The 25045-nt window shown below is 40.2% G+C and overlaps 1 protein-coding gene across 1 annotated transcript in view; it reads left to right on the forward strand.

Annotated features, from left to right (window-relative positions):
• The first annotated feature begins 302 nt into the window (after nt 1–302).
• Nucleotides 303–25045, forward strand: part of hck (HCK proto-oncogene, Src family tyrosine kinase) — a 60058-nt gene continuing 35315 nt past the window's right edge. The window contains exons 1-5 of the mRNA XM_062979171.1: nt 303–542; nt 18858–18972; nt 21564–21606; nt 23173–23272; nt 24480–24578. Coding sequence (XP_062835241.1) covers nt 18859–18972; nt 21564–21606; nt 23173–23272; nt 24480–24578 — 356 coding nt within the window. The 5' untranslated portion in view covers nt 303–542; nt 18858. The remainder of the gene's footprint in view (nt 543–18857; nt 18973–21563; nt 21607–23172; nt 23273–24479; nt 24579–25045) is intronic.

Below are 25045 nucleotides of genomic sequence, written 5' to 3' on the forward strand. Positions count from 1 at the left end.
GGTGTGGCAAGAGACCTTTGTCACTGGGAGCCAGCATTAATGTTTTTATATGGTTGTTTTATGAGGTTTTGCTTAAGTCAAGGGTTGTTTTGCCAATGCTTTCCTTTGAAATAGAGTCAATGTTCCTTTGAAATATTCCCAACTCTTGAAATAGAGTTGGGAATCCTTCAGGGCTTTGGGAAGGTGTTTTCTTTTGGACTGCCACTCCCAGAATCCCACAGCCAGCGTAGCACCTTCCTCCCTGCTTTGGAAATCCCAATTCTGGCATCTTCATGAGGCTTCCCTCTCCGTCCGGATCTCTTTTCTGGCTCCTCCTCTCGAGAAGCGACTCCACAAAGCAGTCCCTGCCTCCTTTTCACAGCTGTTGTGAGTAAGAACCGACCGGGGCAGAGACTTGGCATCCTGGATTTTAGGGTTTGGAAGCGGCTTTTTGGGATGCAGGAGACCATCCTGGGACAGGCGGAAGGAAGCTGAGCAGCAGGATTCGCACTCAAGCCGGGAGCCGCTTTTGGTCGGAAGGTCGGGAAAGCGCTTTTGGGCAGGTGAGAGAAACAACAAACCTCTTAAAGATGCGACTTGTAGGCTCATAGAATCCTAAGAGATTTGGAAGGGGCCCCCAAAGGCTATCTAGTCCAACCCAGGCAGAAAAGACACCATCAAAGCACCTCCCGACATTTACAGAAGCTTCTTGATCTGGAGCTTTTTTTTTCTCCTGTTGCAGCTACACTATGGAAGTAATGCTGTTTTGTAGTGATATTTAAAGGTAAAATAATAAAAATCAGGAGGTAATGAGTGTGAATACTTCCACAGCATAATAGCCTTGGCAACTGAGGTGGTGTCAAACTGCATTCATTCCACAGTGTAGATGCAACCCTAACATCAGTCATGGGTGTTGTAGTATGAGAGCCACCATGAGCATGGACAGAGTCTCTATTTGCCTGTTTCCTTCCTGGCTCATCTTGTCTTAGTCTTGAAGTCAAATAATCAATTATAAATTTGGAAGGGCACCCCAAAGTTCATCTAGACCAACCTCCTGCCAGGGCAAGGATCTGCAGCTAAAATCCCCAGCAAGAAACTTTGTACAGTAGAGTCTCACTTATCCAACACTCGCTTATCCAACGTTCTGGATTATCCAACACATTTTTGTAGTCAATTTTTTCAATATATCATGATATTTTGGTGCTAAATTCGTAAATACAGTAATTACAACATAACCTTACTGCGTATTGAACTACTTTTTCTATCAGATTTGTTGTATAACATGATGTTTTGGTGCTTAATTTGTAAAATCATAACTTAATTTGATGTTTAATAGGCTTCTCCTTAATCCCTCCTTATTATCCAACATATTCGCTTATCCAACGTTCTGCCAGCCCGTTTACGTTGGATAAGTGAGACTCTACTGTATTAAGTTTATCTTAATAAGGATATGTATTTTATATAAAGAAACTCTCAGAAAAGTCCCACCTATTAGAAGTAAAGAAGCTCCTAACTCCCATCCCTCAAAAACCAAGGAAAAAGCCATTTACTTTAATTCATTTACTTACTGAGTCCTGATATTGGGAGAAAGGCAGGTTATAGCTTCCACGGCCCCATTTACATTGCCATATAATGCAGTGTAGACTCATATAATGCATTTTAATGCTTTCATACATTGAGCATATAATGTAGTTTCAAACTGCATTATAAGGCAGTGTAGACTTGGCCCATAACAGCGGTACAGTCCCTCCACTCCAGGTTTTAGTGCAAACAATCCAAGGTACTGAACTCGATTCCCACCTTCAGTGTCTGCTTTAAAGCTTAGACTCAAACCTAAAGCTGATTTACCACCATCATTCCCCTGTAAGCATCAACTGAGCCATGACGATCAAAGTGGTATATCAAACTGCACTAAGTCTACAGTGCAGATGCACCCGAAGTGGTTGTGTTATCTAGCAGGATGAAAATTAATAAGATTTTGAACCTTATTTCAGCCAACATTTTGAATGTCTAGATGAGGTGACGAACTTTAAAATGCACCTTTATGCATTAACTTTCAGCAATGCGATATTTACACGTTGTTTGACAATCTCCAAAATTGTAATGCGAAATGCGAAATGAGTGGCATTTGCAGTTTGGGGGAATCGTGAGTTTGTCTTACCATTTTGTGCAGAATTTGGTGGAAAACCAATTCTGAGTTGGAAGTACTGTCAGTCAATGGTGCAAAAACTTTGCACCAAAACCACTGCCTAGTTGTCGATGGGGCAGTGGTTTTGGTGCAAAGTTTAAAGGGGCTGTTTTGTCGAAGGCTTTTAGAGGAGCTATCTAGGGTAAATCGTTCTCTTCTTTATCACCAACCTGAGCAGGCAAAATAAATTCTGCTGTTGTTGGTTGTGTGCTCTAAAGTTATTTCCAATTATGGCACCCCTAAGGAGAGCCCAAAAAGGGGGCTTTCCCCCCCAATATCATTCAGAAAGGATTTGCCCTGGTCTTGCTCTGAGGCTGAGAGTGTGCGACATCCTTGAAGTGAGTTTCTATCACAGCAGAAATTTGAACCATAGTCTCCTGCAGCCTGCCATTCCAAAAACTATAGCTTGCTGGTTCAAAATTCCTTATTGTGAACATAAAAATTCGGAACAGACTAAAATAGGGCATTAAATGTGTATTAAATTCTCATAGTGTAATATATATATATATATATATATATATATATATATATTGTCGATTTTTCAATTGTAAAGTTTTCAAGGCTATGAGATGCTTTGTCTTAAGGAAAAAGCAGGGCATTACTACTTAGTACGACTACTACCACTCATTATTAATGTCATCATTATCATCATTTATTAAAATAAGTTTTAATAATACGCCATGTTTTGTCAAAGGCTTTCATGGCCCGAATCACAGGTGTGTTGTGTGTTTTCCGGGCTGTATGGCCATGTTCCAGAAGCATTCTCTCCTGATGTTTCACCCACATCTATGGCAGGCATCCTCAGAGCTTGTGAGATATGCCTGCCATAGATGTGGGCGAAACGCCAGGAGAGAATGCTTCTGGAACATGGCCATACAGCTCGGAAAACACACTACAACCCAATAAGCCATCTTAGTTAAATAGTTCTATACATAAGTCTATTGTATCATCAGAGAGATGGAGGGGATTATCATTATATATATATATATACTAGCTGTGCCCAGCCACGCGTTGCTCTGGCATTGTCTGGTGGTGTTGGTGAGAAATTGTTGAGGTAGTGGTGATATTGAATGTCTGTTGTATGGTAGTCTTTATGTTTAGTATGCACACTGAAGTGGATTATATGGCAGTGTGGAGTCAAGATAATCCAGTTCAAAACAGATAATATAAGATTCTAAATGGGTTATATAGCTGTGTGGAAGGGCCTTGAGTCTAAACTGCAATATAATCCAGTTAAAATCTAATAATCTGTGGAAGAGGCCTAAGTGAGGCCTAACTGTGCCTGTCCCCTGAGTAGGCTGAGTGGGCTGAGTAGGTTGCTTGGAGACCAAGTGGGCGGAGCTTAGCCTTCAAACTGGCAGCAATTGGATAAAAACTATTATTCCTCTCCCTATAATTAGGACTTTATTTTTCTTTTCATTTTGTTGTATCAACCTAGAGCCATGAATGATGGGTTGTGTTGTCAAATTTCGAGGTTGGGGGGCCTGTAGTTTTGTTGTTTTGTCCGCTGCCCTGATGCCATCACTCTTTTATATATATAGATTCTTTAATCAAAGAAGAAAATGAAGTAAAAGGGGAGGCAATAAATTCCAACTTTAACATCATCATCATTATTATTAACATAATGTTAGTTCCTATAAATTTTAAAAGATACAATTTTGGTGCAGTGAGCTATTTGGGTTCCAGTCCTGGGAGAAAAGCAGGGTCAAAATATAACAATAACAACACCAACACCAACCACAACGATAGAAAGAGGAGGTCACAAAGAGCCCTGATATCACACTTCTGCTTAAAAAGAACTTCCTGTGTTGCCTGGTCGATTTCAGCAACTTTTCCTTTGGGCTGTTTTGTGCTTTCCGTACCACTCCCAGTCCCTGCTGCAAAGATGTCCCTTTCAGGATCAGTTTCCTGATCATTTCTGAACCGTAGCAAGATCTGTTTATGTGCAAACATACACAGCGGAGGATTTGGCAAATGCCCAAACTTTGCAAGCTTTGCACAACGGCATCAAGTGAGCGAAAGTCTGCTTCCGGTTGCATCTTGTGCGGTGCAGAGAGAGAGAGTATTAGCTAATTAATTGCAGTGAAATGTGGAAGCTGCAATAAGATCAGAGTGAACTAATAAATGTATTATTATTATTATTATTATTATTATTATTAATAATAAATAGAGTAAAATAAATGTAATAGTAGCAACAATAATAGAGAAAAATAATAAATGTAATAATACCAATAATAATAGTGAAAAATAATACATGTACCATATATTCTCGAGTATAAGCTGACCCAAATATAAGCCAACCAGGACCCTCACCTGAGTATAAGCCGAGAGGAGCTTTTTCAGTCTTAAAAAAAGGGCTGAAAAACTAGGCTTATACTTGAGTATATACAGTAAATGTGCTTATGTATCCTTTTAATAATAATAGAGTAAAATAATACATGTAATAATAAATAGAGTAAAATAATAAATGCAATAATAATAATAATAATAATAAGATCAGAGTGAAATAATAAATGTATTATTAATAATAATAAAAATAGAGTAAAATAAATGTAATAGTAGCAACAATAATAGAGAAAAATAATACATGTAATAATACCAACAATAATAGAGAAAAATAATAAATGTACCATATATACTCGAGTATAAGCTGACCCAAATATAAGCCAACCAGGACTCTCACCCGAGTATAAGCCGAGGGGAGCTTTTTCAGTCTTAAAAAAAGGGCTGAAAAACTAGGCTTATACTCGAGTATATACAGTGTATGTATGTATGTATGTATACACACACACACACACACACACACAACATGCTGTTGTCATGTTGTTTTATCTGCTGATTGGGCTTGGTCCCCATGTGAAATGCTCCGAGTCTCCTCAGGGAGGTGGATGCGGGTTATAAATAAAGTTTTGTTGTTGTTGTTGTTGTTGTTGTTGTTGTTGTATTGCTTTTGCCATGTGAGTCGCTTTGGGTCTCTGATGAGGGGACTTGCCAGGCAATTCAGCATAAAACATGATCCTCCCACATTTTATCCAGTGCAGTTTCTTTTCCTTGTTCCTGCTGTTACTTTCTATTGTTTATCGTTTGGTTTTATTCTGTATTTAACCTTTGGTTGCATTGTTTTAATTATGTGCCACAGAGAGATGATATAAATGAAAGCTAAATGAAAGGGAACAGTTACAATTGTTGTTATTCTCAAGGCTTTTCAGTTTGTAAACTGATTTATTTTCCTGGCTGCTGAATGTGGCTGTATTGGATGTCATTATTAACAGTGTATTATTATGAATCTGAATCCAATGTGGATTCCTAACTAGACTTAATGAATTGCTAGGATTTACATGACTTAGCTTCTGGCCATTTAGCAGCTGGTTCAGTAAATGAGTTTACATACAGAATTATAGCATATTTCCTCCATTGACAACATACAACTGCTGCTACGCTGCGAATTACTCTGACATGTAATACAGCATGAGCATCCCCTATCTGGAAATTAGAAATCCAAAATGCTCCAAAAATGCCAACATCAGTGGCTGAGATAGTAGTACCTTTGCATTCTGACCATTAGATGTACACAAAGTTTGCTCCACACACAAACTTTACCCAGGTTTGCATTTTCTTTGCGGCTCTTTCGCTTTCTCTCATACACCTTCACAGCTTCTTTCTTTCTTTCTTTCTTTCTTTCTTTCTTTCTTTCTTTCTTTCTTTCTTTCTTTCTTTCCACCTTCCCTCCCCCCAGCAACAGCCAATTGACTCTCTTTCTTTCCAAATGACATCACAGAGGGCCACTTCACCTAGCCACAGCCAATCCTCTTGTTCCTTTCTCCCCCTCTTCACTGGGTTCCAATGGGATGAAGATTTTTTTCCCCCAGTTCAAACCATTCCATTATTTTAAATTGGATCATGAAAGGTTTCTGTGCCAGATATCAAGATATGTTTTGGCCAGATATCAAGGTATGTACAGACTGGAACAAGAGATAATAATAATAATAATAATAACAACAACAACAACAACAACAACAACAACAACTTTATTTTTATACCCCGCCCCATCTCCCCGAAGGGACTCGGGGCAGCTTACATGGGGCCTAGCCCGATAAAACAATCAAATATCAATGATACAACAATAAAACAATTATACCAATAAAACCTCAATGATCAGTAAAACAATCGATAAAATCGACATGAAGCATACAGTATTAAAACAGGAGACTAATTCATAAAACCCAGTACAGAATGTGCCGGAATGGGGAAGGTATTTCACGTCAAGGCACAAGGCTGCATAAATTGACATAAAAGTCCACAGGAACATGGAACAGGATACTTGAAGCATGAAACAGGGATCTCTCTCTCTCTCAATTTCGATGAGCAAAGTAACCACCTCTGAATCTCTCACAGAAGCAGCTCTTCTTAAGGGTAAACTCATGGCCTCTTCCATGGGAAGTCTGTTCATTATAACCTCCCTTTCTCTTCTCTGCTGATAAATCGCTTTCTTTCTGTCAAGCTCATTAGCCTTATCACAACTAGAGTCCCCACTAGAATGCACATTTGGCAAAGGAAGGCCCAACCTTGACTCCTTCCAGGAATGCGGTTCAAGCTGCATTGTGTGCCTGTTCCCAAAATTCTTCAAACCAAACTCTGGCTGGCCTGGGACAGCAGTTTCCTCCAACTTTAACTGCCTAGGAATCTCAGGCTCAAACCCAGAGTCCTTTGACAAGTCAGGTGCAAGCTGGGCTATAACACCCGCTTGCTTTCCTGTTGAGCTGATTTTTGTAGGGAAAGGGCCTTTCCATTACGTGCTCCTGAATCATAGAATAGTAGAGTTGGAAGAGACCTCATGGGCCATCCAGTCCATGAGGTAATGAATGAAGGTAATGAAAGTAACGATAGAACAGATGAAACGGAGGGAAACGGTTCCGTGCACAACTCTAACATACATTGACTTTTACATATGTATATTGCATACAAAATCATTACCTTTCAGGTATGTATACAAAAAAAGTATATGAAACATAAATGAATGTTGTGCTTAGAAAATATCTCACCATTGTCTATGCATGTGTTCCAAAATAAAAAAAATAAAAAATGAGGAGCCCTTCTGGTCCCAAGCATTTTGGATAAGGGATGCTCAGCTTATATTTGACTATATTTGCAATAGTTAAGGTAGGTAAAGGTAAAGGTTTTCCCCTGATGTTAAGTCCAGTCGTGACCGACTCTGGGGTTTGGTGCTCATCTCCATTTCTGAGCCGACGTTGTCCATAGACATCTCCAGGTCATGTGGCCGGCATGACTGCATAGAGCGCCATTACCTTCCCACCAGAGCGGTACCTATTGATCTACTCACATTTGCATGTTTTCGAACTGCTAGGTTGGCAGGAGCTGGGGCTAACAGCGGGCACTCATTCCGCTCCCGGGATTTGAACCTGCGTTCTTTTGGTCCGCAAGTTCAGCAGCTCAGCACTTTAACACACTGTGCCACCAATAGTTAGAAAACTCTAAAATCAGAGTTGAAAAAGCCACCTTGTCCAGATCCCTACTATGCAGGAATACATAACCAAAGGGCTGCTTTGTTAGATATACCGGAGTGTTTCTTGAATTTTGAGGCAACCTTGGTTCCCCCGCCAGCAACAAGGGGTTGACTTCAGCCTCAAGAAGAAACACTATGTGCTGTTTCCCTTTTCTTTTTTCTTCCTCAATTTCGTAGGTGAAATAAACATAAATGCTGAGCGGAAGGTGCTTAAGTTCCTCTTGAAAAATTGCCCCGAAGCAAAAGTGAGCATCGGAGGAAGATTTAGCAAAAGCAGGAATCTCCCAAGTTGCAAGCAAGCAGTTTTAAAAAGAAAGGATACAGTTTGAGCATCTCAGATTCAGAATTCTGAAATACTCCAAAAACCTCAGTGTATATGTGCGCATATGAATAGATGAGATGAGGCTCAGAAGTAGGAATCAAATGGCCTTCCAGAGGATAAACTAGGATTCCCACCATTCCTCAGCACTGGCTATGAGGGCTTGGGCTGCTGGGATTGGTAGTCAAATAGGATCTGGAGAGCTACATCATCCATGTTGCTGCTCTAACTGAACTGCTGCTATTGTGAGAAATGCCCAGTTCCAACACTAGATTCGGGACCGGCCCTAGGTTCGTCTACACTGCAGAATGAATGTGGTTTGATTCTGTTTTAACTGCCATGGATCAATGCTGTGGAATTGTGAAATTTGTATTTTTGGTGAGGCACCAGCACGCTTTAGAAAAGACAAAAAGCCTTGCGAAATTACAACTCCGGTGATTCCATAGCATTGAGCCCAGGCAGCTAAAGTAGTGTCAAACTGGATTTATTCTACAGTGTAGAGGCACCCTGAAACAGTGTGAATGTGATAGAGCCCTCCATTAGGGAGAGCCTTACGTGGCACTTTGTTAACTTCCTCCTCAGACATGGCTTTAAGGAAACTGGATTTTCTGGGGGAATTTTCATACCGGACTTGAATGTTATTCTATTGTTGTAGGAGTGACTCCTGTACCTTCTGCTTTGTATCTTTACACTGGTTGTCATGAGATGCTAGGAAGGGAAATCTATAATAATAACAATAATAATAGGCAAAGGTAAAGGTTTTCCCCTGACATTAAGTCCAGTCATGTCCGACTCTGGGGGTTGGTGCTCATCTCCATTTCTAAGCTGAAGAGCCAGCGTTGTCCGCAGACACCTCCTAGGTCATGTGGCCACTGGCATGACTGCATGGGGTGCCGTTACCTTCCTGCTGGAGCAGTACCTATTGATCTACTCACATTTGCATGTTTTCGAACTGCTAGGCTGGCAGAAGCTGGAGCTAACAGCAGGTGCTCATTCCGCTCCCCAGATTCAAACCTGTGACCTTTTGGTCCGCAAGTTCAGCAGCTCAGCACTTTAACACACTACGCCACTGGAGGCCCCATCAATAATAATAGAATTTAATAATAATAATAATAATAATAATAATAATAATATAATAACAACAACAACAATAATAGAAATCAATAATAATAATAATAATAATAATAATAATAATAATAATAATAATACATCACACAGTCCTAAACGCTTGGGAAGTGTTTGACTTGTGATTTTTTGATATGTAATCCAGCATATAGATCTCGTTTGCTGTTTCATACTGTGTTTTTGTGTCAGTAAAATAATAATAATAATAATAATAATAATAATAATAATAATAATAATAATAATAATGAAAAGCTGATAAGGAGAAGACCTGGCTATGGCTCACGAATGGGACCTTGAAGAAGGAGACAGAAGGCCTGATCCTTGCAGCCCAGGAGCAAGACATCAGGACAAAGGCAATTCAGGCCAAGATCGAAAAATCAGCTGATGACTCAAAATGCAGACTCTGCAAGGAAGCTGACAAAACCATTGATCATATCCTCAGCTGCTGTAAGAAAATCGCACAGACAGACTACAAACAGGCACAACTATGTGGCCCAAATGATCCATTGGAACTTATGCCTCAAGTACCACCTGCCAGCAGCAAAGAACTGGTGGGATCACAAACCAGCAACGGTCATGGAAAATGAACACGCAAAGATACTGTGGGACTTCCGAATCCAGACTGACAAAGTTCTGGAACACAACACACCAGACATCACAGTTGTGGAAAAGAAAAAGGTTTGGATCATTGATGTTGCCATCTCAGGTGACAGTCGCATTGACGAAAAACAACAGGAAAAACTCAGCCGCTCTCAGGACCTCAAGATTGAACTTCAAAGACTCTGGCAGAAACCAGTGCAGGTGGTCCCGGTGGTGATGGGCACACTGGGTGCCATGCCAAAAGATCTCAGCCGGCATTTGTAAACAATAGACATTGATAAAATCACGATCTGCCAACTGCAAAAGGCCACCCTACTGGGATCTGCATGCATCATCCGAAAATACATCACACAGTCCTAGACACTTGGGAAGTGTTCGACTTGTGATTTTGTGATATGAAATCCAGCATGTCTATCTTGTTTGCTGTGTCATACAATAATAATAATGGAAATCTATCATCATCATCATAGAAATCATCATCATCATAATCAACAACAACAATAATGAAAATCAATAATAATAAATCAATAATAATAATAATAATAATAGAAATCAGTAATAATAATAATAATAATCCAGCATATCTATCTTGTTTGCTGTGTCATACAATATTATAATAATAATAATAATAATAATAATAATAATAATAATAATAATAATAGAAATCAATTTATTTTATTTATTTATCAGAAGCAAATTGAAAATATAGCTATAATGTATAAAAAACCACAAACAAAGTTAAGAACTTGGCATGATACTAAATGCCCTTCAACCAGAATCTGGCCACTTGGAGAGCCTCTGATGTGGCTGTGAGAAGGTCCTCCCTTGTGCATGTGGTAGGATTCAGACTGTATTGTAGTAGGTGGTCTGTGGTTTGCTCTTCTCCATACTCACATGCCGTGGATTCTACTTTGAGGCCCCATTTCTTAAGACTGGCTCTGCATCTCGTGGTGCCGGAGCACAGTCTGTTCAGCGCCTTCCAAGTCTCCCCATCTTCTATGTGTCCAGGAGGAGTTTCTCATCTGGTATCATCCACGGATTGAGGTTTTGGGTTTTAGGCTGCCACTTTTGGACTCTCGCTTGCTGAAGTGTTCCTGTGAGTGTCTCTGTCGATTTTAGGAAGCTTTTTCTTGATTTAAGGCATTGCCATGCTGGATGATATCTGAACAGAGGATGGGCTGGAGATGTCACTGCCTTGGTCCTTTCATTACATGTTGCTACTTCCCGGCAGATGTCCGGTGGTGCAATACCAGCTAAACAGTATAATTTCTCCAATGGTGTAGAGCATAGACATCCTGTGATAATGCAGCATGTCTCACGAAGAGCCACATCCACTGTTTTAACGTGGTGCGATGTATTCCACGCTGGGCATGCATATTCAGCAGCAGAGTAGCAAAGCACAAGTCTTCACTGTGCCTGGTTATGATCCCCAGGTTGTTGTTTTTAAAAAAAATATATTTGTAATTGAAGTTTTACCTTATAAGATAGAGTAAATTAACATCAAAAGAGTGAGAACATTTGATTGTATAGAAAGTAGGAAAACTGAGATTTAAAAAGGATCAGAAAGGGAGAGGGAGAGAGAGAAACCCACAAACAAAGCTAAAATGTCCATATTTATATAAAAAAGAAAAAAATCTGAACAAATGGCGATATAAAAATGCAAAAGTACTTGGCAAAGAAACACACCAAAAAGCAAAAGCAAAAAGCATTAGCACTGGCATTAAACACTTTGAATAAAATCGCTAGGTTAGAAGCAGCTGACATTGGTAATGTTCTAACAAAGAACTGCCAAAAACTGTTATAGTTAAACTAAACAATCATTGTTGTTCCAGTACGACAGTTGGAAAATATAATAATAATAATAATAATAATAATAATAATAATAATAGTAGTAGTAGTAGTAGTAGTAGTACAGTAGAGTCTCACTTATCCAAGCTAAACAGGCCGGCAGAAGCTTGGATAAGCGAATATCTTGGATAATAAGGAGAGATTAAGGAAAAGCCTATTAAACATCAAATTAAGTTATGATTTTACAAATTAAGTACCAAAACATCATGTTATACAACAAATTTGACAGAAAAAGTAGTTCAATATGCAATAATGCTAAGTAGTAATTACTGTATATATGAATTTAGCACCAAAATATCATGATATATTGAAAACATTGACTACAAAAATGGCTTGGATTATCCAGAAGCTTGGATAAGTGAGACTCTACTGTAATACTAATAGTCAGGATTTCCAAGCAGTATGTCATCATTTGGTTAACAGAGAGATATAGAAGAATAATATAACATGCATTTATGAAAAGTCTATATTTCATTAAGACTCGTAATAAATCATGTTCTTACTCCTTGAATAGTATATTTTTGCTTTTTAGTACATTAAAAATATTTTTTTTAATTTATTTCCTTACATGGTAGAATATAAATGCCAGGTTGTGCCGGTTAGCTTTCATATGATATTATTTCTAGCACCCACTTTTTGCTTGATTTGCTAGCAGTGCTTCTTATAAGTCAGACCACAGTCCAGAGTAACTCCCAGGTATTTTGGTGTGCTGCAATGATCCAGTCAGACTCATTCTCACGTAATCTCCAGAGGTCAAAATGCTTGTCTGTTCTTAAGATGAACAGCACATTTCTGCATTTTAGATGGATTAGGCACCAGCTGGTTTCCCCTGTAATAGGCAGTAAGAGCACCTAAAGCTTCTGAGAGCTCCTGTTCAACCATTTCAAAGCTCCCTGCTTGAGCGTTGATGGCACGATCGTCAGCATAGATTAAACTCTCTGTCCTTTCTGGTAGTGGCTGGTCATTTGTGTAAATGTTAAACATTGATGGAGCAAGCATGCATACCTGGGGCAGGCTGCTTAAGTGGCTGTGGGGGGAAAGGAAGGTGCCTGAGTGTCACGCCCAGGGCAACGAGAGCACTAAGAACCGACACACGGAGGCCAAAAACTATCTAATATCTTTATTAAGGAAATATATAAGAATAATAAAAACAAGTAGGAAATATAGTCCAATATAAGACCTTTCAGGAAAGGTCAGAAACAGTCCAAAATTATATTGTCCAATATTTTATATTAGAGTCCAAAGTTGTAAATCCAAACCGAAACACACTCTATTTACAAGCAATAGAGTGGGGAAACGTCCAAATTCTTTCCAAAGTTCAAAGTAAGTCCACAGCAAAGTTAGAAACAAGGCTTGATTCTAAGAGCAAGGTCCAAGGCTGGAAACAAGGCAAGATAGTTCTTGAACAATTGGCTAGACAAGGCAAGGCAAGGAACTGGAGTTGCGGACTTTGCGAAGTCCACACTTGGCTGGAACCACGAAATCACTCCCGAAGTAGATCTGTTGACTCCGCACAGAATTCTTCGTGTCGGGCACTTTTATCCCGGTTTCATTTCTCTGCAAAGCAGGTGTCCAGCTTCCTTTCCCAAGGGAAAGGAGAACGAAACACATCTCCCTCCAGATGCATTCCTCCCTAGAGTTTCCCAGGGGAACATGGCTAATTAGCGTCTTGTTTAGCTGCTATTCTCAAGCTCCTCCGAACCTGCTCTTTCTCGCTCCTGCCCGCCGCATAGGACTGTTTCCTGGGAAAAGGAGGGGAGGCAGTGGGAAAGGCCTGGTCAAGGTCTTCCGTAATGGGCTCTCGGGAAGAAACATCAACATCAGGCATCTGGAAAGATTCCGGCTCTTGCTGAGCCGGCAAAAATCCTCTGTTTTCCTCCTCATCAGCCACAATGGCACTGGGATCAGGACTCCATGGCCCATGGGACATCACACTGAGGCTGTTAGGAATGGTGGGAGTTGGAGTCCAAAACATCCGGAGGGAGGGATGAAGTTTGCCCATGCTTGGTATAAATGAACATAATAAAGATAATAATATTCCTCCCTGAGAAAGTGTTTCCCTTCCTCTCTGAGTGGAAATGGCTCTCTTGTCTCTCTGAGGGAAATTCCCTTCACGAAAGCCCTCAGGGACCATTTGGGTCATCATTTCCCTGAAGAGAAAGTGTTGCCCTCGAGGCGTCACTTCTCTTCAAAGCCTTCTGCTTTTGTCTTTTTAAAAAAAAAAATAGAAAAAATTATTGAGGGATATTTATTTCCAGGGTGGAAGGAAGGAAATGGCCTCTTCCCTTTGTGCCAAGGCCCGTGGTTTCTGCGGCTGTAAGAAGAGAGCACTTGGGAACTAAACACAGACCAAATCATATGCATTATTTGATGGATAGATGAATTGATGGAAAATAGATAGATGGATGGATAGATAGATAAATAGATAGATAAGTCAGGCCAATGATGGATCAATGAACCAAAGATACGTAGATAGATAGATAGATAGATAGATAGATAGATAGATAGATAGAGCAGGTGGATGATAGATAGATAGATAGATAGATAGATAGATAGATAGATAGATAGATAGATAGATAGATCAGGCAGGCGGATTGATGGATATATGGAAGATAGGTAGGTATGTACATAGAAAAGGCAGATGGATGGATGGATGGATGGCTAGATGGGATTGAGAGAGAGAGAGAGAGAGAGAGAGAGAGAGAGAGGAGAAAGGCAGACGGCTAGATTGATGAATGGAAGATAGATAGATAGATAGATAGATAGATAGATAGATAGATAGATAGATAGATAGATGCATGAGGCAGGTGGATTGATAGATGAATGGAAGATAGGTAGGTAGGTAGGTAGAGCAGGCAGGTGTATGGATAGCTAGATGAAAGATAAAGAGATGGATGGATGGATGGAAGATAGATGGATGAATGGATGGATTGGATGGGAAGGCAGACAGGTGGATGGACGGATGGACAGACAGACGGATGGACGGATGGACAGATGGATGGACAGAGGATAGATGATGTAGGCAGATGGGTAGATGGAAGATAAACAGGTAAGGCAGGTGGATTGATTGATAATGGAAGATAGGTAGATAGGTAGAGAAGGTAGATGGATAGATGGCTAGATGGAAAAAGAGAGAGAGAGAGAGAGAGAGAGATGAGCAAGGCAGGCAGATGGATGGATGGATGGATGGATGGAAGATGGATGGATGGATGGATGGATGGGTAGATAAATGAGGCAGGCAGGCAGGCAGATGGACAGATTGATAGATGGAATATATATATATATATATATATATATATATATATATATATATATAGTGTGTATGTACAGTAGAGTCTCACTTATCCAAGCCTCTGGATTATCCAAGCCATTTTTGTAGTCAATGTTTTCAATATACCATGATATTTTGGTGCTAAATTCATAAATACAGTAATTACAAGTTCAACTGCGCATTGAACTACTTTTTCTGTCAAATGTGTTGTATAACATGATGTTTTGATGCTTAATTTGTAAAATCATAACCTAATTTGATGTTTAATAGGCTTTTCCTTAATTCCTCCTTATTATCCAAGATATTCGCTTATCCAAGCTTCTGCCGGCCTGTTTAGCTTGGATAAGTGAGACTCTACTATATATGTGTGTGTATGTAGATATATAGATATATATATATATATAGAGAGAGAGAGAGAGAGAGAGAGAGAGAGAGAGAGAGCCCAGTGGCACAGTGGGTTAAACCACTGAGCTGCTAAACTTGCTGGCTGAAAGATCAGAGGTTTGAATCTGGGGAGCAGGGTGAGCTCCTGCTGTTAGCCCCAGCTTCTGCTAACCTAGCAGTTCGAAAACATGCCAATGTGAGTAGATCAATAGGGCAGGTAAATGGATGGGTGGATGGATGGGAGGGTGGAAGATAGATTTATGGATGAGTAAGTGGACAGACAGACAGATAGACAGATAAGGAAGATGGGTGGATAGATGGATGGATGGATGGATGGATGGAAGATAGATAGATAGATAGATAGATAGATAGATAGATAGATAGATAGATAGATAGGCGGACAGACATGCATGCATACATAAATACATATTTCCATTTTTATATATAGGTGTGATCCCCATGTTATGAACAAGATAGGTTCTGTGGGTTTGTTCTTTTTCAGTATCACTCCAGACATACACACACACACACAATATATGCCATGTGGTCGAGGGAGTTTTACAAGGCCTTTTGCCTCTGCTGCAAATCCCAGGATTCCGCAACATTGAGCCATGGCAGTGAAAGAGGTGCCAATCCACATTCATTGTACAGCGTAGATGCATCCGAGGAGGAGGAGAGGAAAAACATTGGACATTTTAAAGGCAAATGAAGAATGGGGATTTATCTGTATTATCCCTGCTAAATTGGGACAGTTGGTGGGTATGTTTAGTCTGAACCAGGGGTCCCCAAACTAAGGCCCGGGGGCCGGATGCGGCCCATCGAAGCCATTTATCCGGCCCCCACAGCACAAGGGCAAAGGGGGGTTGGGCTAAATGACCCAAGGGGTCTCTTCTTCTCTTCCAACCCTCCTCATTATTATTATTATTATTATTATTATTATTATTATTATTATTATTATTATTATTATTATTATTATTATTAACATTGAGGCTGGGTGGCCATCTGTCAGGGGTGCTTTGCTTGTGCTTTTGGTGCACAAAGGCAGAAGGGGATTGGACTCAATGGCCCAAGGGGTCTCTTCCAACCCTTCTTCTTCTTCTTCTTCTTCTTCTTCTTCTTCTTCTTCTTCTTCTTCTTCTTATTATTATTATTATTATTATTATTATTATTATTAGCATTGAGGCTGGGTGGCCATCTGTCAGGGGTGCTTTGCTTGTGCATTCAGTGCACAAAGGCAGAAGGGGATTGGACTCAATGGCCCAAGGGGTCTCTTCCAACCCTTATTATTATTATTATTATTATTATTATTATTATTATTATTATTATTAGCATTGAGGCTGGGTGGCCATCTGTCAGGGGTGCTTTGCTTGTGCATTCAGTGCACAAAGGCAGAAGGGGATTGGACTCAATGGCCCAAGGGGTCTCTTCCAACCCTTATTATTATTATTATTATTATTATTATTATTATTATTATTATTATTATTAGCATTGAGGCTGGGTGGCCATCTGTCAGGGGTGCTTTGCTTGTGCATTCAGTGCACAAAGGCAGAAGGGGATTGGACTCAATGGCCCAAAGGGTCTCTTTCAACCCTCTTTTTTGTTGTTGTTGTTGTTGTTGTTGTTGTTATTATTATTACGTATTATTATTGCTCAGTGGCCAGCTATAGTCTGGCCCTCCAACAGTATGAAGGATCGTGAACTGGCCCCCTGTTTAAAAAGTTTGGGGACCCCTGGTCTGAACCTTAAAGGAGTTGTCCAAACTGAAAGGGGAGGAGGGCTAAATAAATATCACAAAGGCACCAGGCCCTGTCTAATGTTGGAAGCTAAGCAGGGTTAGCCCTGGTGAGTATTTGGATGGGAGATATGGCAACAAATCCCAGATGCTAGGTTCTGTTTCAGGCCCCTTTTACACTGCCATATAAAATCCAGATTATCTGCTTTGAAATGGATTATCTGGCAGTATAAACTCATATAATCCAGTCGAAAGCAGAAAATGTGGATTATCTGCTTTGATAATCTGGATGTAGAACTAATAATGGATGGGTCCAGTGCTGGGAGAAACATAGGATAGATCGATAGGTTATGATTTTACAAATTAAGCACCAAAACATCATGTTATACAACAAATTTGACAGAAAAAGTAGTTCAATACGCAGCAATGCTATGTAGTAATTACTGTATTTACGAATTTAGCACCAAAATATCACAATGCATTGAAAACATTGACTACAAAAATGCGTTGGATAATCCAGAATGTTGGATAAGCGAGGGTTGGATAAGTGAGACTGTACTGTATATCCTGTTTCTCTATCTATCTATCTATATATAAATTCTCCCTGCTGGAAACTTGTTTTCCCTCAAGATGGTTCTTTGTTTGGAAGGTGCTTCCCTTTTGTTTTTAATATTTCTTTGCTTATATCAATAATGATTTTGCCGTCTGCCAAATCTTAATATTTTGGTTATAAAGGAGGTGAATAAAAGCCATCTGTGTTCCAATGCAAATTAGATTTACAGGAACTATCACTTTGTGCATAACGGAATTGCCAACAAAATGCTGCCCATGGGACTTCTGTCTCTAAAAATTAGTCTCAGGCCCCTTCTACACTGCCATATAATCCAGATTGTCAAAGAAGATATTCCACATTATCTGCTTTGAACTGGATTATGTGCGCTTCCACTGCCATATAATCCAATTCAAAGCAGATAATCAGGATTTTATATGGCAACCTCACTGAAGTTATAGGACTTAAAGACAAGTTTTGGACTTCAGTGATTTATTTATTTATTTATTTACAGTATTTATATTCCGCCCTCCTCACCCCGAAGGGGACTCAGGACGAATCCCAATGTACATATACATGGCAAACATTCAGTGCCATATGGCATAGAGACAGAGATGAAGACACAGAGGCAATTTAACATTTTCCAGCTTGCGGCTTCATGAGGATATGCTCGATTCCAGCCACAGGGGGAGCCGCTGTTTCATCATCCACTGTGACACCGAGTCCTTGATGGATTACTTCCTCATTCCTTTTTGCACACTGCTGGACGATTTTTTTGGTGTTGTAATTTTTTTGGTTTTTTGGTTTTGGTAGTTAAATTAGCCTCCCCACATAAGCAGTACCTAAATTTCCTACTTGATAGATGCAACTATCTTTCAGGTTGCTTAGGTCAACAACGAGCTGGGCTATTTTTGATGGTCGGGCGCTCACTCCAACACAGGCTGGCTTCAAACTCATGACCTCTTGGTCAGTGGTGATTTATTGCAGCTGGCTACTAACCAGCTGCGCCACAAACCAGCTGGGTTTTGGACTTCAGTGTTTTTGGGTTCTGCCAGGAATCTAGAAATCATTGCAGTAGCATTATAGAGTACGTATGTGCGGAATACTAAAATAAAACTAAACTTTTATAGAATAAAAAATGGGCACAGGGGAAAAGATTAATCTCTATGCCACCTACACTATCCCATTTGTCTTCTAGGTTGAGTGTGGAATAAAATAGATCCTTTATCCATCAGATTTAGGAGTAGGATTCTTGCAAGAGGGTCTGCTCCTGTCTTTTCATCCAAAAGCACCCCAGATTTATACCAGACTTCTCTTTTCTCATTCTCTCTTCCCAGGATGGGCTGCATCAAGTCTAAAGAGCACGGCCTTCAACGAAAGACATCCAAAACCCATTCAAGCTCCAGCCTCCAAGGCCATTATGTCAAAGATCCGACATCCAAGCCGTTTATTGTAAGTCCAATAGTCGGGGAGTGTCTGGGAAGATCAAGCCTGGGGTCTAATTAGGCAAGAATGACCCAGAACAATAAAGTGGGTTAAACCAGCCATTCTCATCCTGGGAATCGGGACCTGGTTAGTACTTGGATGAGAGACCACCAATGAATATGTATATGTGCCTTCAAGTCATCTACTGACTTACGAAGACCTCATGAGTTTCACAGGGTTTCCTCAGGCAAGGACTAGTGCAAGATGTTTTTCCAACAGATAGATTAATTAAATTTCATTTTATTTGCTGTTGGTGTTGTCGAGCATACAGGGGCCGGCCCTAGGTAATTTTCAAGTGTAAGTGAAGAGAATGTTCACTTGCCTGTTTTTATTGTTGTTTTTGTTGTTTTTATTGTTATTTTAATGCTAAGTGTATTGTTTTAATCTATTTCTGTAAACCGCTCCGAGCCAAACTGGGAGTAGCGGTATACAAGTCTAATAAATAAATAAATAAAATTTTGCCCCCCCCCAACCAATCACTGAAAAATAAAAGCATTGAATAAGCGAAAATGTTGGATAATAAGGAGGGATTAAGGAAACACCTATTAAACATCAAATTACATTATGATTTTACAAATTAAACACCAAAACATCATGTTTTACAACAAATCAACAGAAAAAGCAGTTCAATACATGGTAATGTTATGTAGGAATTACTATATTTGTGAATTTAGCACCAAACATTGAACTGGGATATAGGGCAGTGTGGACTCAGATAACCCAGTTCAAAGCAGATATTGTGGGTTATTCTGCTTTGATATTCTGAGTTATATGGTTGTGTGGAAGAGCCCTGAGGGCCCTTCCACACAGCCATATAACCCAGAATATCAAGGCAGATAATCCACAAGTATATTTCAGTCTACTTGGAATACACGAAGCTTGTTGAAGAAACGGTCCAAAAGTCCAGAAGAGCCTTGACTCCCCATATGACCATCATCCCACTTTCTTTGCTAGTTAACTTGAACCCAGTATGCTTTATTATGCCAATTGTTTGCCTTAGTTCAGGCATGAGGCAAACTTCGGCCCTCCGGGTGTTTTGGACTCCAACTCTCACAATTCCTACCAGCCTACCAGCTGTTAGGAATTGTGGGAGTTGCAGTCCAAACACCCGGAGGGCCGAAGTTTGTCCCATGCCTGCCATAGATAGTTGAGCAAGTAGTTTTCATGGTTGCCCCTCGCTGTTAGGAATTTTGGGAGTTGAAGTCCAAAACAACCAGAGGGCAGAAGTAAAGTAAACAAATGCAATTTGGCAGCACGTTTAACTGCCATGACTCAATGCTATAAAATCCTGGAAGTTTCAGAAAGTCTTTGGGCCAGTGCCTCCCTCCCTCAATCTGAAGCAACCAATCAGGAGGACGCACCTCAGCCCTCTCAGGAGCGCTCAGAGAGCTCCTTCAACTCCTTCCCAAACTCCTAATGGTTGAACCGCCCCTGCGAGTTTATACATATGTTTATCACCTCAGTCTCTTCACTTACGTGAGAATGAAGAACGGTAGATCAGCATTTTCCAACTGTGGTCCTCTTCAAATCTGTCAGACTACAGTTCCCATCATCCCCTATCCAATATGGCCATCTTGGATGGGCAAAATCAGAGTTGAACGTTGAACAGATCTGAGGGGCACCAAGTTGGGGAAAGCTGCAAAGTATGTTCCAACATTTTTAAAATAAATGCTGCACTGAGTTTTCAAACTGTGATTGCAAAGAGCTAATAACGACTGAGGTTCTTTCAGGCAGGGGGGAATCTTTGGATCCCACCGCTGCCACCAAATTGCAAAGATGTCAGACAGGGGGGAATCTTTTTATCCCACCTCTGACACCAATTGCGGAGATGTGAATGAGTTTCTATTGATTAATTATATTTATATTAGTATCATATATTTTGTATCCGCTGCCACCAGTTATTAAAGATGTTTTATTTAATAGCTACCACCAGAGGTAAAGATGTTTATAATGTGGCCACCAGATGTTATATTGAGCTATATTGAGATGTTTCAAACTTCTTTCTCTCCTGCTTTAAACTGCAGTCACCCTGTGAATTACAATCACAGACTATCTGTTCCTTATCTGGAAACAGACTATCTTAAAATAAGCCACCAAACTTATTTTAAACTGACTCAAAAATAAACATTTGAGACACCCTGATCCCTTTACTGAGGATCAGTCTAAACTGCACCTCCTTAGGGTACAGACTAACCTAAAATAAGTCACCAAACATATTGTAAATTGACTCAAAATCAAACATTTGAGCCACCCTGATCCTCCAACTGAGACTCAGTCTTTCCTGTGCTTCAACAGAACACAGACTGAACTGTTTTTAAAACATGCCCTCCTTTTTCTCCAAATGGCGGTTGGCTCTGCCCTCGTTACTATGGCAACCTGCCTCAGAATGCTGAGCTGGCTACCATCCCCCATGCACTAGTAACTCTAATACTTGCCCTTTCAAACATAGCTAAACATGACTTCTAAAACACAATTAAACATGACATCTGTAAACTAAAAAAAATCACACTTCTTTACAGTGATCAGCTTATGAACTGATCTTTTCTGTTTCATCCCAGACTTGCCAAGGATCCTGTGCGGGGAACCTTCAGGGAAATGATGGTATGTATTGTCCACTTTGGTCAAAGGCAGATCTAAATCAGACACCTTCTTAACACATTGTAAAGACTGGGTTTGCCAGATATTGATTCAGAGAATTAAATGGCATTTGCGATGAAGGAACCTGTGCTCAGCTATGGAGTTGGAGGCTCTCATGGACATGGAATGGGTGAATCTACACTGGGGTTTAGTCTGAACTTCAAATGAATTAACCAGGTACAAATCCTATTGCAGAAGATAATGTCCAGGCCTTGGTTGTCTCCTGAAAAGTTCAGAGGGAGTACATCTTCCATTCCATTGATATAGTATGTGCTGGGATTAAAAGCCCAGCTGCATGTTATCATGCTGATGGGTGGGATGTAACAGCTGCATAGAAGGGGTCAGAATAATCATAATTATTCATTCCAAAGTCAGAAATAGGTTTCCCAACAATAAGGAAATTCCACTAAGAAGTTTAGTACACATATAAGATTCCATGTTTTTATGATAGAACCAATTAGGAAATGCCATTTGTTACCCAAGAACGAAAATTGTGTTACATCGGGTAATTTCTCTGCAACTCTTTGGACCATTCAAATATAGTGAGGATATTGGGGAAGAATATTCACTTTTTTCCCATAGGGAGAAAAAAAACTGCTGTAATTATTCATCCTTGAATGTGAGCTAAAATGGAGAATTTGCCTCCCTGTATCAATGGCTATTTTATTTCAAGGAAAATGAGACTATAAAGAGGATAATTTGAATAACAAAAGCAATAGAGAGAAGAGAGCTTTGCATGGATCAAAGTACAGAGCCTGGAGTCCTCATGATCGGAACTTTGGCTAATGGCCTTGATGGGGATTCTAGGAATTATAGTCCCCCAAAGTAACTTTTCCTAGTTGGGATCTGCACGCATCATCCGAAAATATATCACACAGTCCTAGGACACTTGGGAAGTGTTCGACTTGTGATTTTGTGAAACGAAATCCAGCATATCTATCTTGTTTGCTGTGTCATACAATAAAATAACAACAACAACAACAACAACAACAATAACAACAACAATAATAATAAAAACAACATTTTATTTATATTCCGCCCTTCTCCCCGTGGGGACTCAGAGCAGACTACAGTGTAAACAGTTACAGGCAAACATTTAATGCCTTATTACAATACAATGAGACACACACAGAGATAAAGGCAAAGGCTTCTCCTTTCATTTCTGGCTCTAGCTCTGGGGGAGGTGCTTTTCTCCATTTCCAAGCTGAGGAGCCTGCGTTGTCACCTCCTGGTTGTGTGACCAGCATGACTGCTTGGAGCGTCTTTATGCCTTTCCCACCAAAGCGGTACCTATTTATCTACTTACATTTGCATGTTTTGAACTGCTAGGTTGGCAGGAGCTAGGGCTAAGGCTAACAGCGGGAGTTTACCCTGTCCTGAAGATTTGAACTGCCAGCCTTCAGGTCAGCAGTTTAGCAGCACAAGAGTTTAACCCATTTCACCGCCACGGCCCCTAGAACCTTTAGGATAGCTCTTGCGTCAAGCTTGAGTGTCGATTTTGTGAATTCATGCCTTTCCTCGTTCTCACAGGACTGGAAGACTTCGTTGTCCTGGCTCTTTACGACTATGATGCGATCCACACGGAAGACCTGAGCTTCCGGAAGGGAGACCACCTCAAAGTCCTAGAGGAGTAAGTGCCAGTTCCTGGAAGAAGTGGGAAATTTGTCATGAGAAGCAGAATCTCCATGAATCTGAGAATCTAATTAATTATTATGAATCTTCAGGTTGATTCCAAATTATGGTGCCTCTTACTCTATGCTCGAAGTTACCCTCTGAGCTTCTGTGATTTCAAGTCCAGGCTTTCAGAGTCCTAATCCATTTATTATTTACTAATTTACTTTAGTTTTACCCTGCCTTTTGTAAGTCCCTGTGTTTCTAACCAAGACATGGGCAAACTTTGGCCTCTCTCCAGGTGTTTTGTCCGGAAATTGTTAAATTGAGACTCAATCACCTCCTGTCTCAATTTTCCTCCTCCTCCGAAGATCTGGCAATCTGCCCAGTCACATAGAAATACAGTAGAGTCTCATTTATCCAACAGAAACGGGCCAGCAGAACGTTGGATAAGCCAATATGTTGGATAATAAGGAGGAATTAAGGAAAAGCCTATTAAACTTCAACAAATTTGACAGAAAAAATAGTTTAATATGCAGTAATGCTATGTAGTAATTACTGTATTTGCGAATTTAGCACCAAAACATCACAATGTATTGAACACATTGACTACAAAAACATTGACTACTAAAAGGCAGACTGTGTTGGATAATCCAGAACGTTGGATAAGCGAATGTTGGATAAGTGAGACTCTACTGTAAATCCAGACTTCCCAGCTGTCAGCTGAATCCAGTGGCTTTTACTTTTATTGCAGTTTGTACAATATTTACATAGTTCTGCCGGAGCATAGCATCTGTGCATCCGACCTCGTTCATTCACCGCATGGGAAGCAAAGCTGTCATCTCCCACATTCCACTGCATGACAAATGTCTTGTTATGTATCACGGAAGTACTCAGCTTTTTCGCTCTAGCCATAAATCTCTACTCTATGCAGTTAACTCTTGCATTACTGGATTACTGGATTACATGCTGCATTACAGACACACACAATATCAGTTAGCTTTAAACTATGAGTACAAATTTCAAAACTACACAAAAGCAAAACATTCACAGTTTTGGACTTCAACTCTCACAATTCCTAACAGCCTACTGGCTGTTAAGAATTGTGAGAGTTGAAATCCAAAATACCTGGAGGGAGGGACAAAGTTTGCCCATGCCTGACGTTACCCATGTGGAAGTAGAGTTGCTAATGTATTCACATGCTTTCTCTTTCTCTTTCTATGCAGGTCAGGCGAATGGTGGAAAGCCAAGTCACTATCAAACGGCAAAGTAGGCTTCATCCCAAGCAACTACGTCGCCAGGGTCGATTCACTGGAGACAGAAGAGTAAGTCTGCGCATGCAACTGGGCAATAGAAAAATTGGAATGCTTACCTATTTCAATCCTATGGATGACTATAGCCCAGGAACACACAGCTGCACTGGGATCATTCTTGAATCTGTCAGAGTATTTGCAGCACAGCAGTAGTTGGATGGAAGCAGTGGAGTGCAGAACGAAGAGACACTCAGAAACGTTGGTAAAACTATTTGCAAGGTTTTACTGTATGCAGCAATAATCAACACAAACAGACTTGCAGATGACAGACGAACACAGGGCTGTTCTGTTCTCCAACAGAACTTGACTCGAACTCTAGGCAGACAGAGCTCAACTGAACAGAACTGAACTGATGCAATCGTTATGCACAAACACTTGTGTCTGGATACTCCCTAGTTCCAGCCACATATCAAGGTCATCATAGTTTCTTGGCAATTAACTCTTTCCACACTATGGTACATTCTGGATGATGCAATCAG

This window comes from Anolis carolinensis, chromosome 4 (genome assembly GCF_035594765.1).
Source record: "Anolis carolinensis isolate JA03-04 chromosome 4, rAnoCar3.1.pri, whole genome shotgun sequence".
Classification (NCBI taxonomy): Eukaryota; Metazoa; Chordata; class Lepidosauria; order Squamata; family Dactyloidae; genus Anolis; species Anolis carolinensis.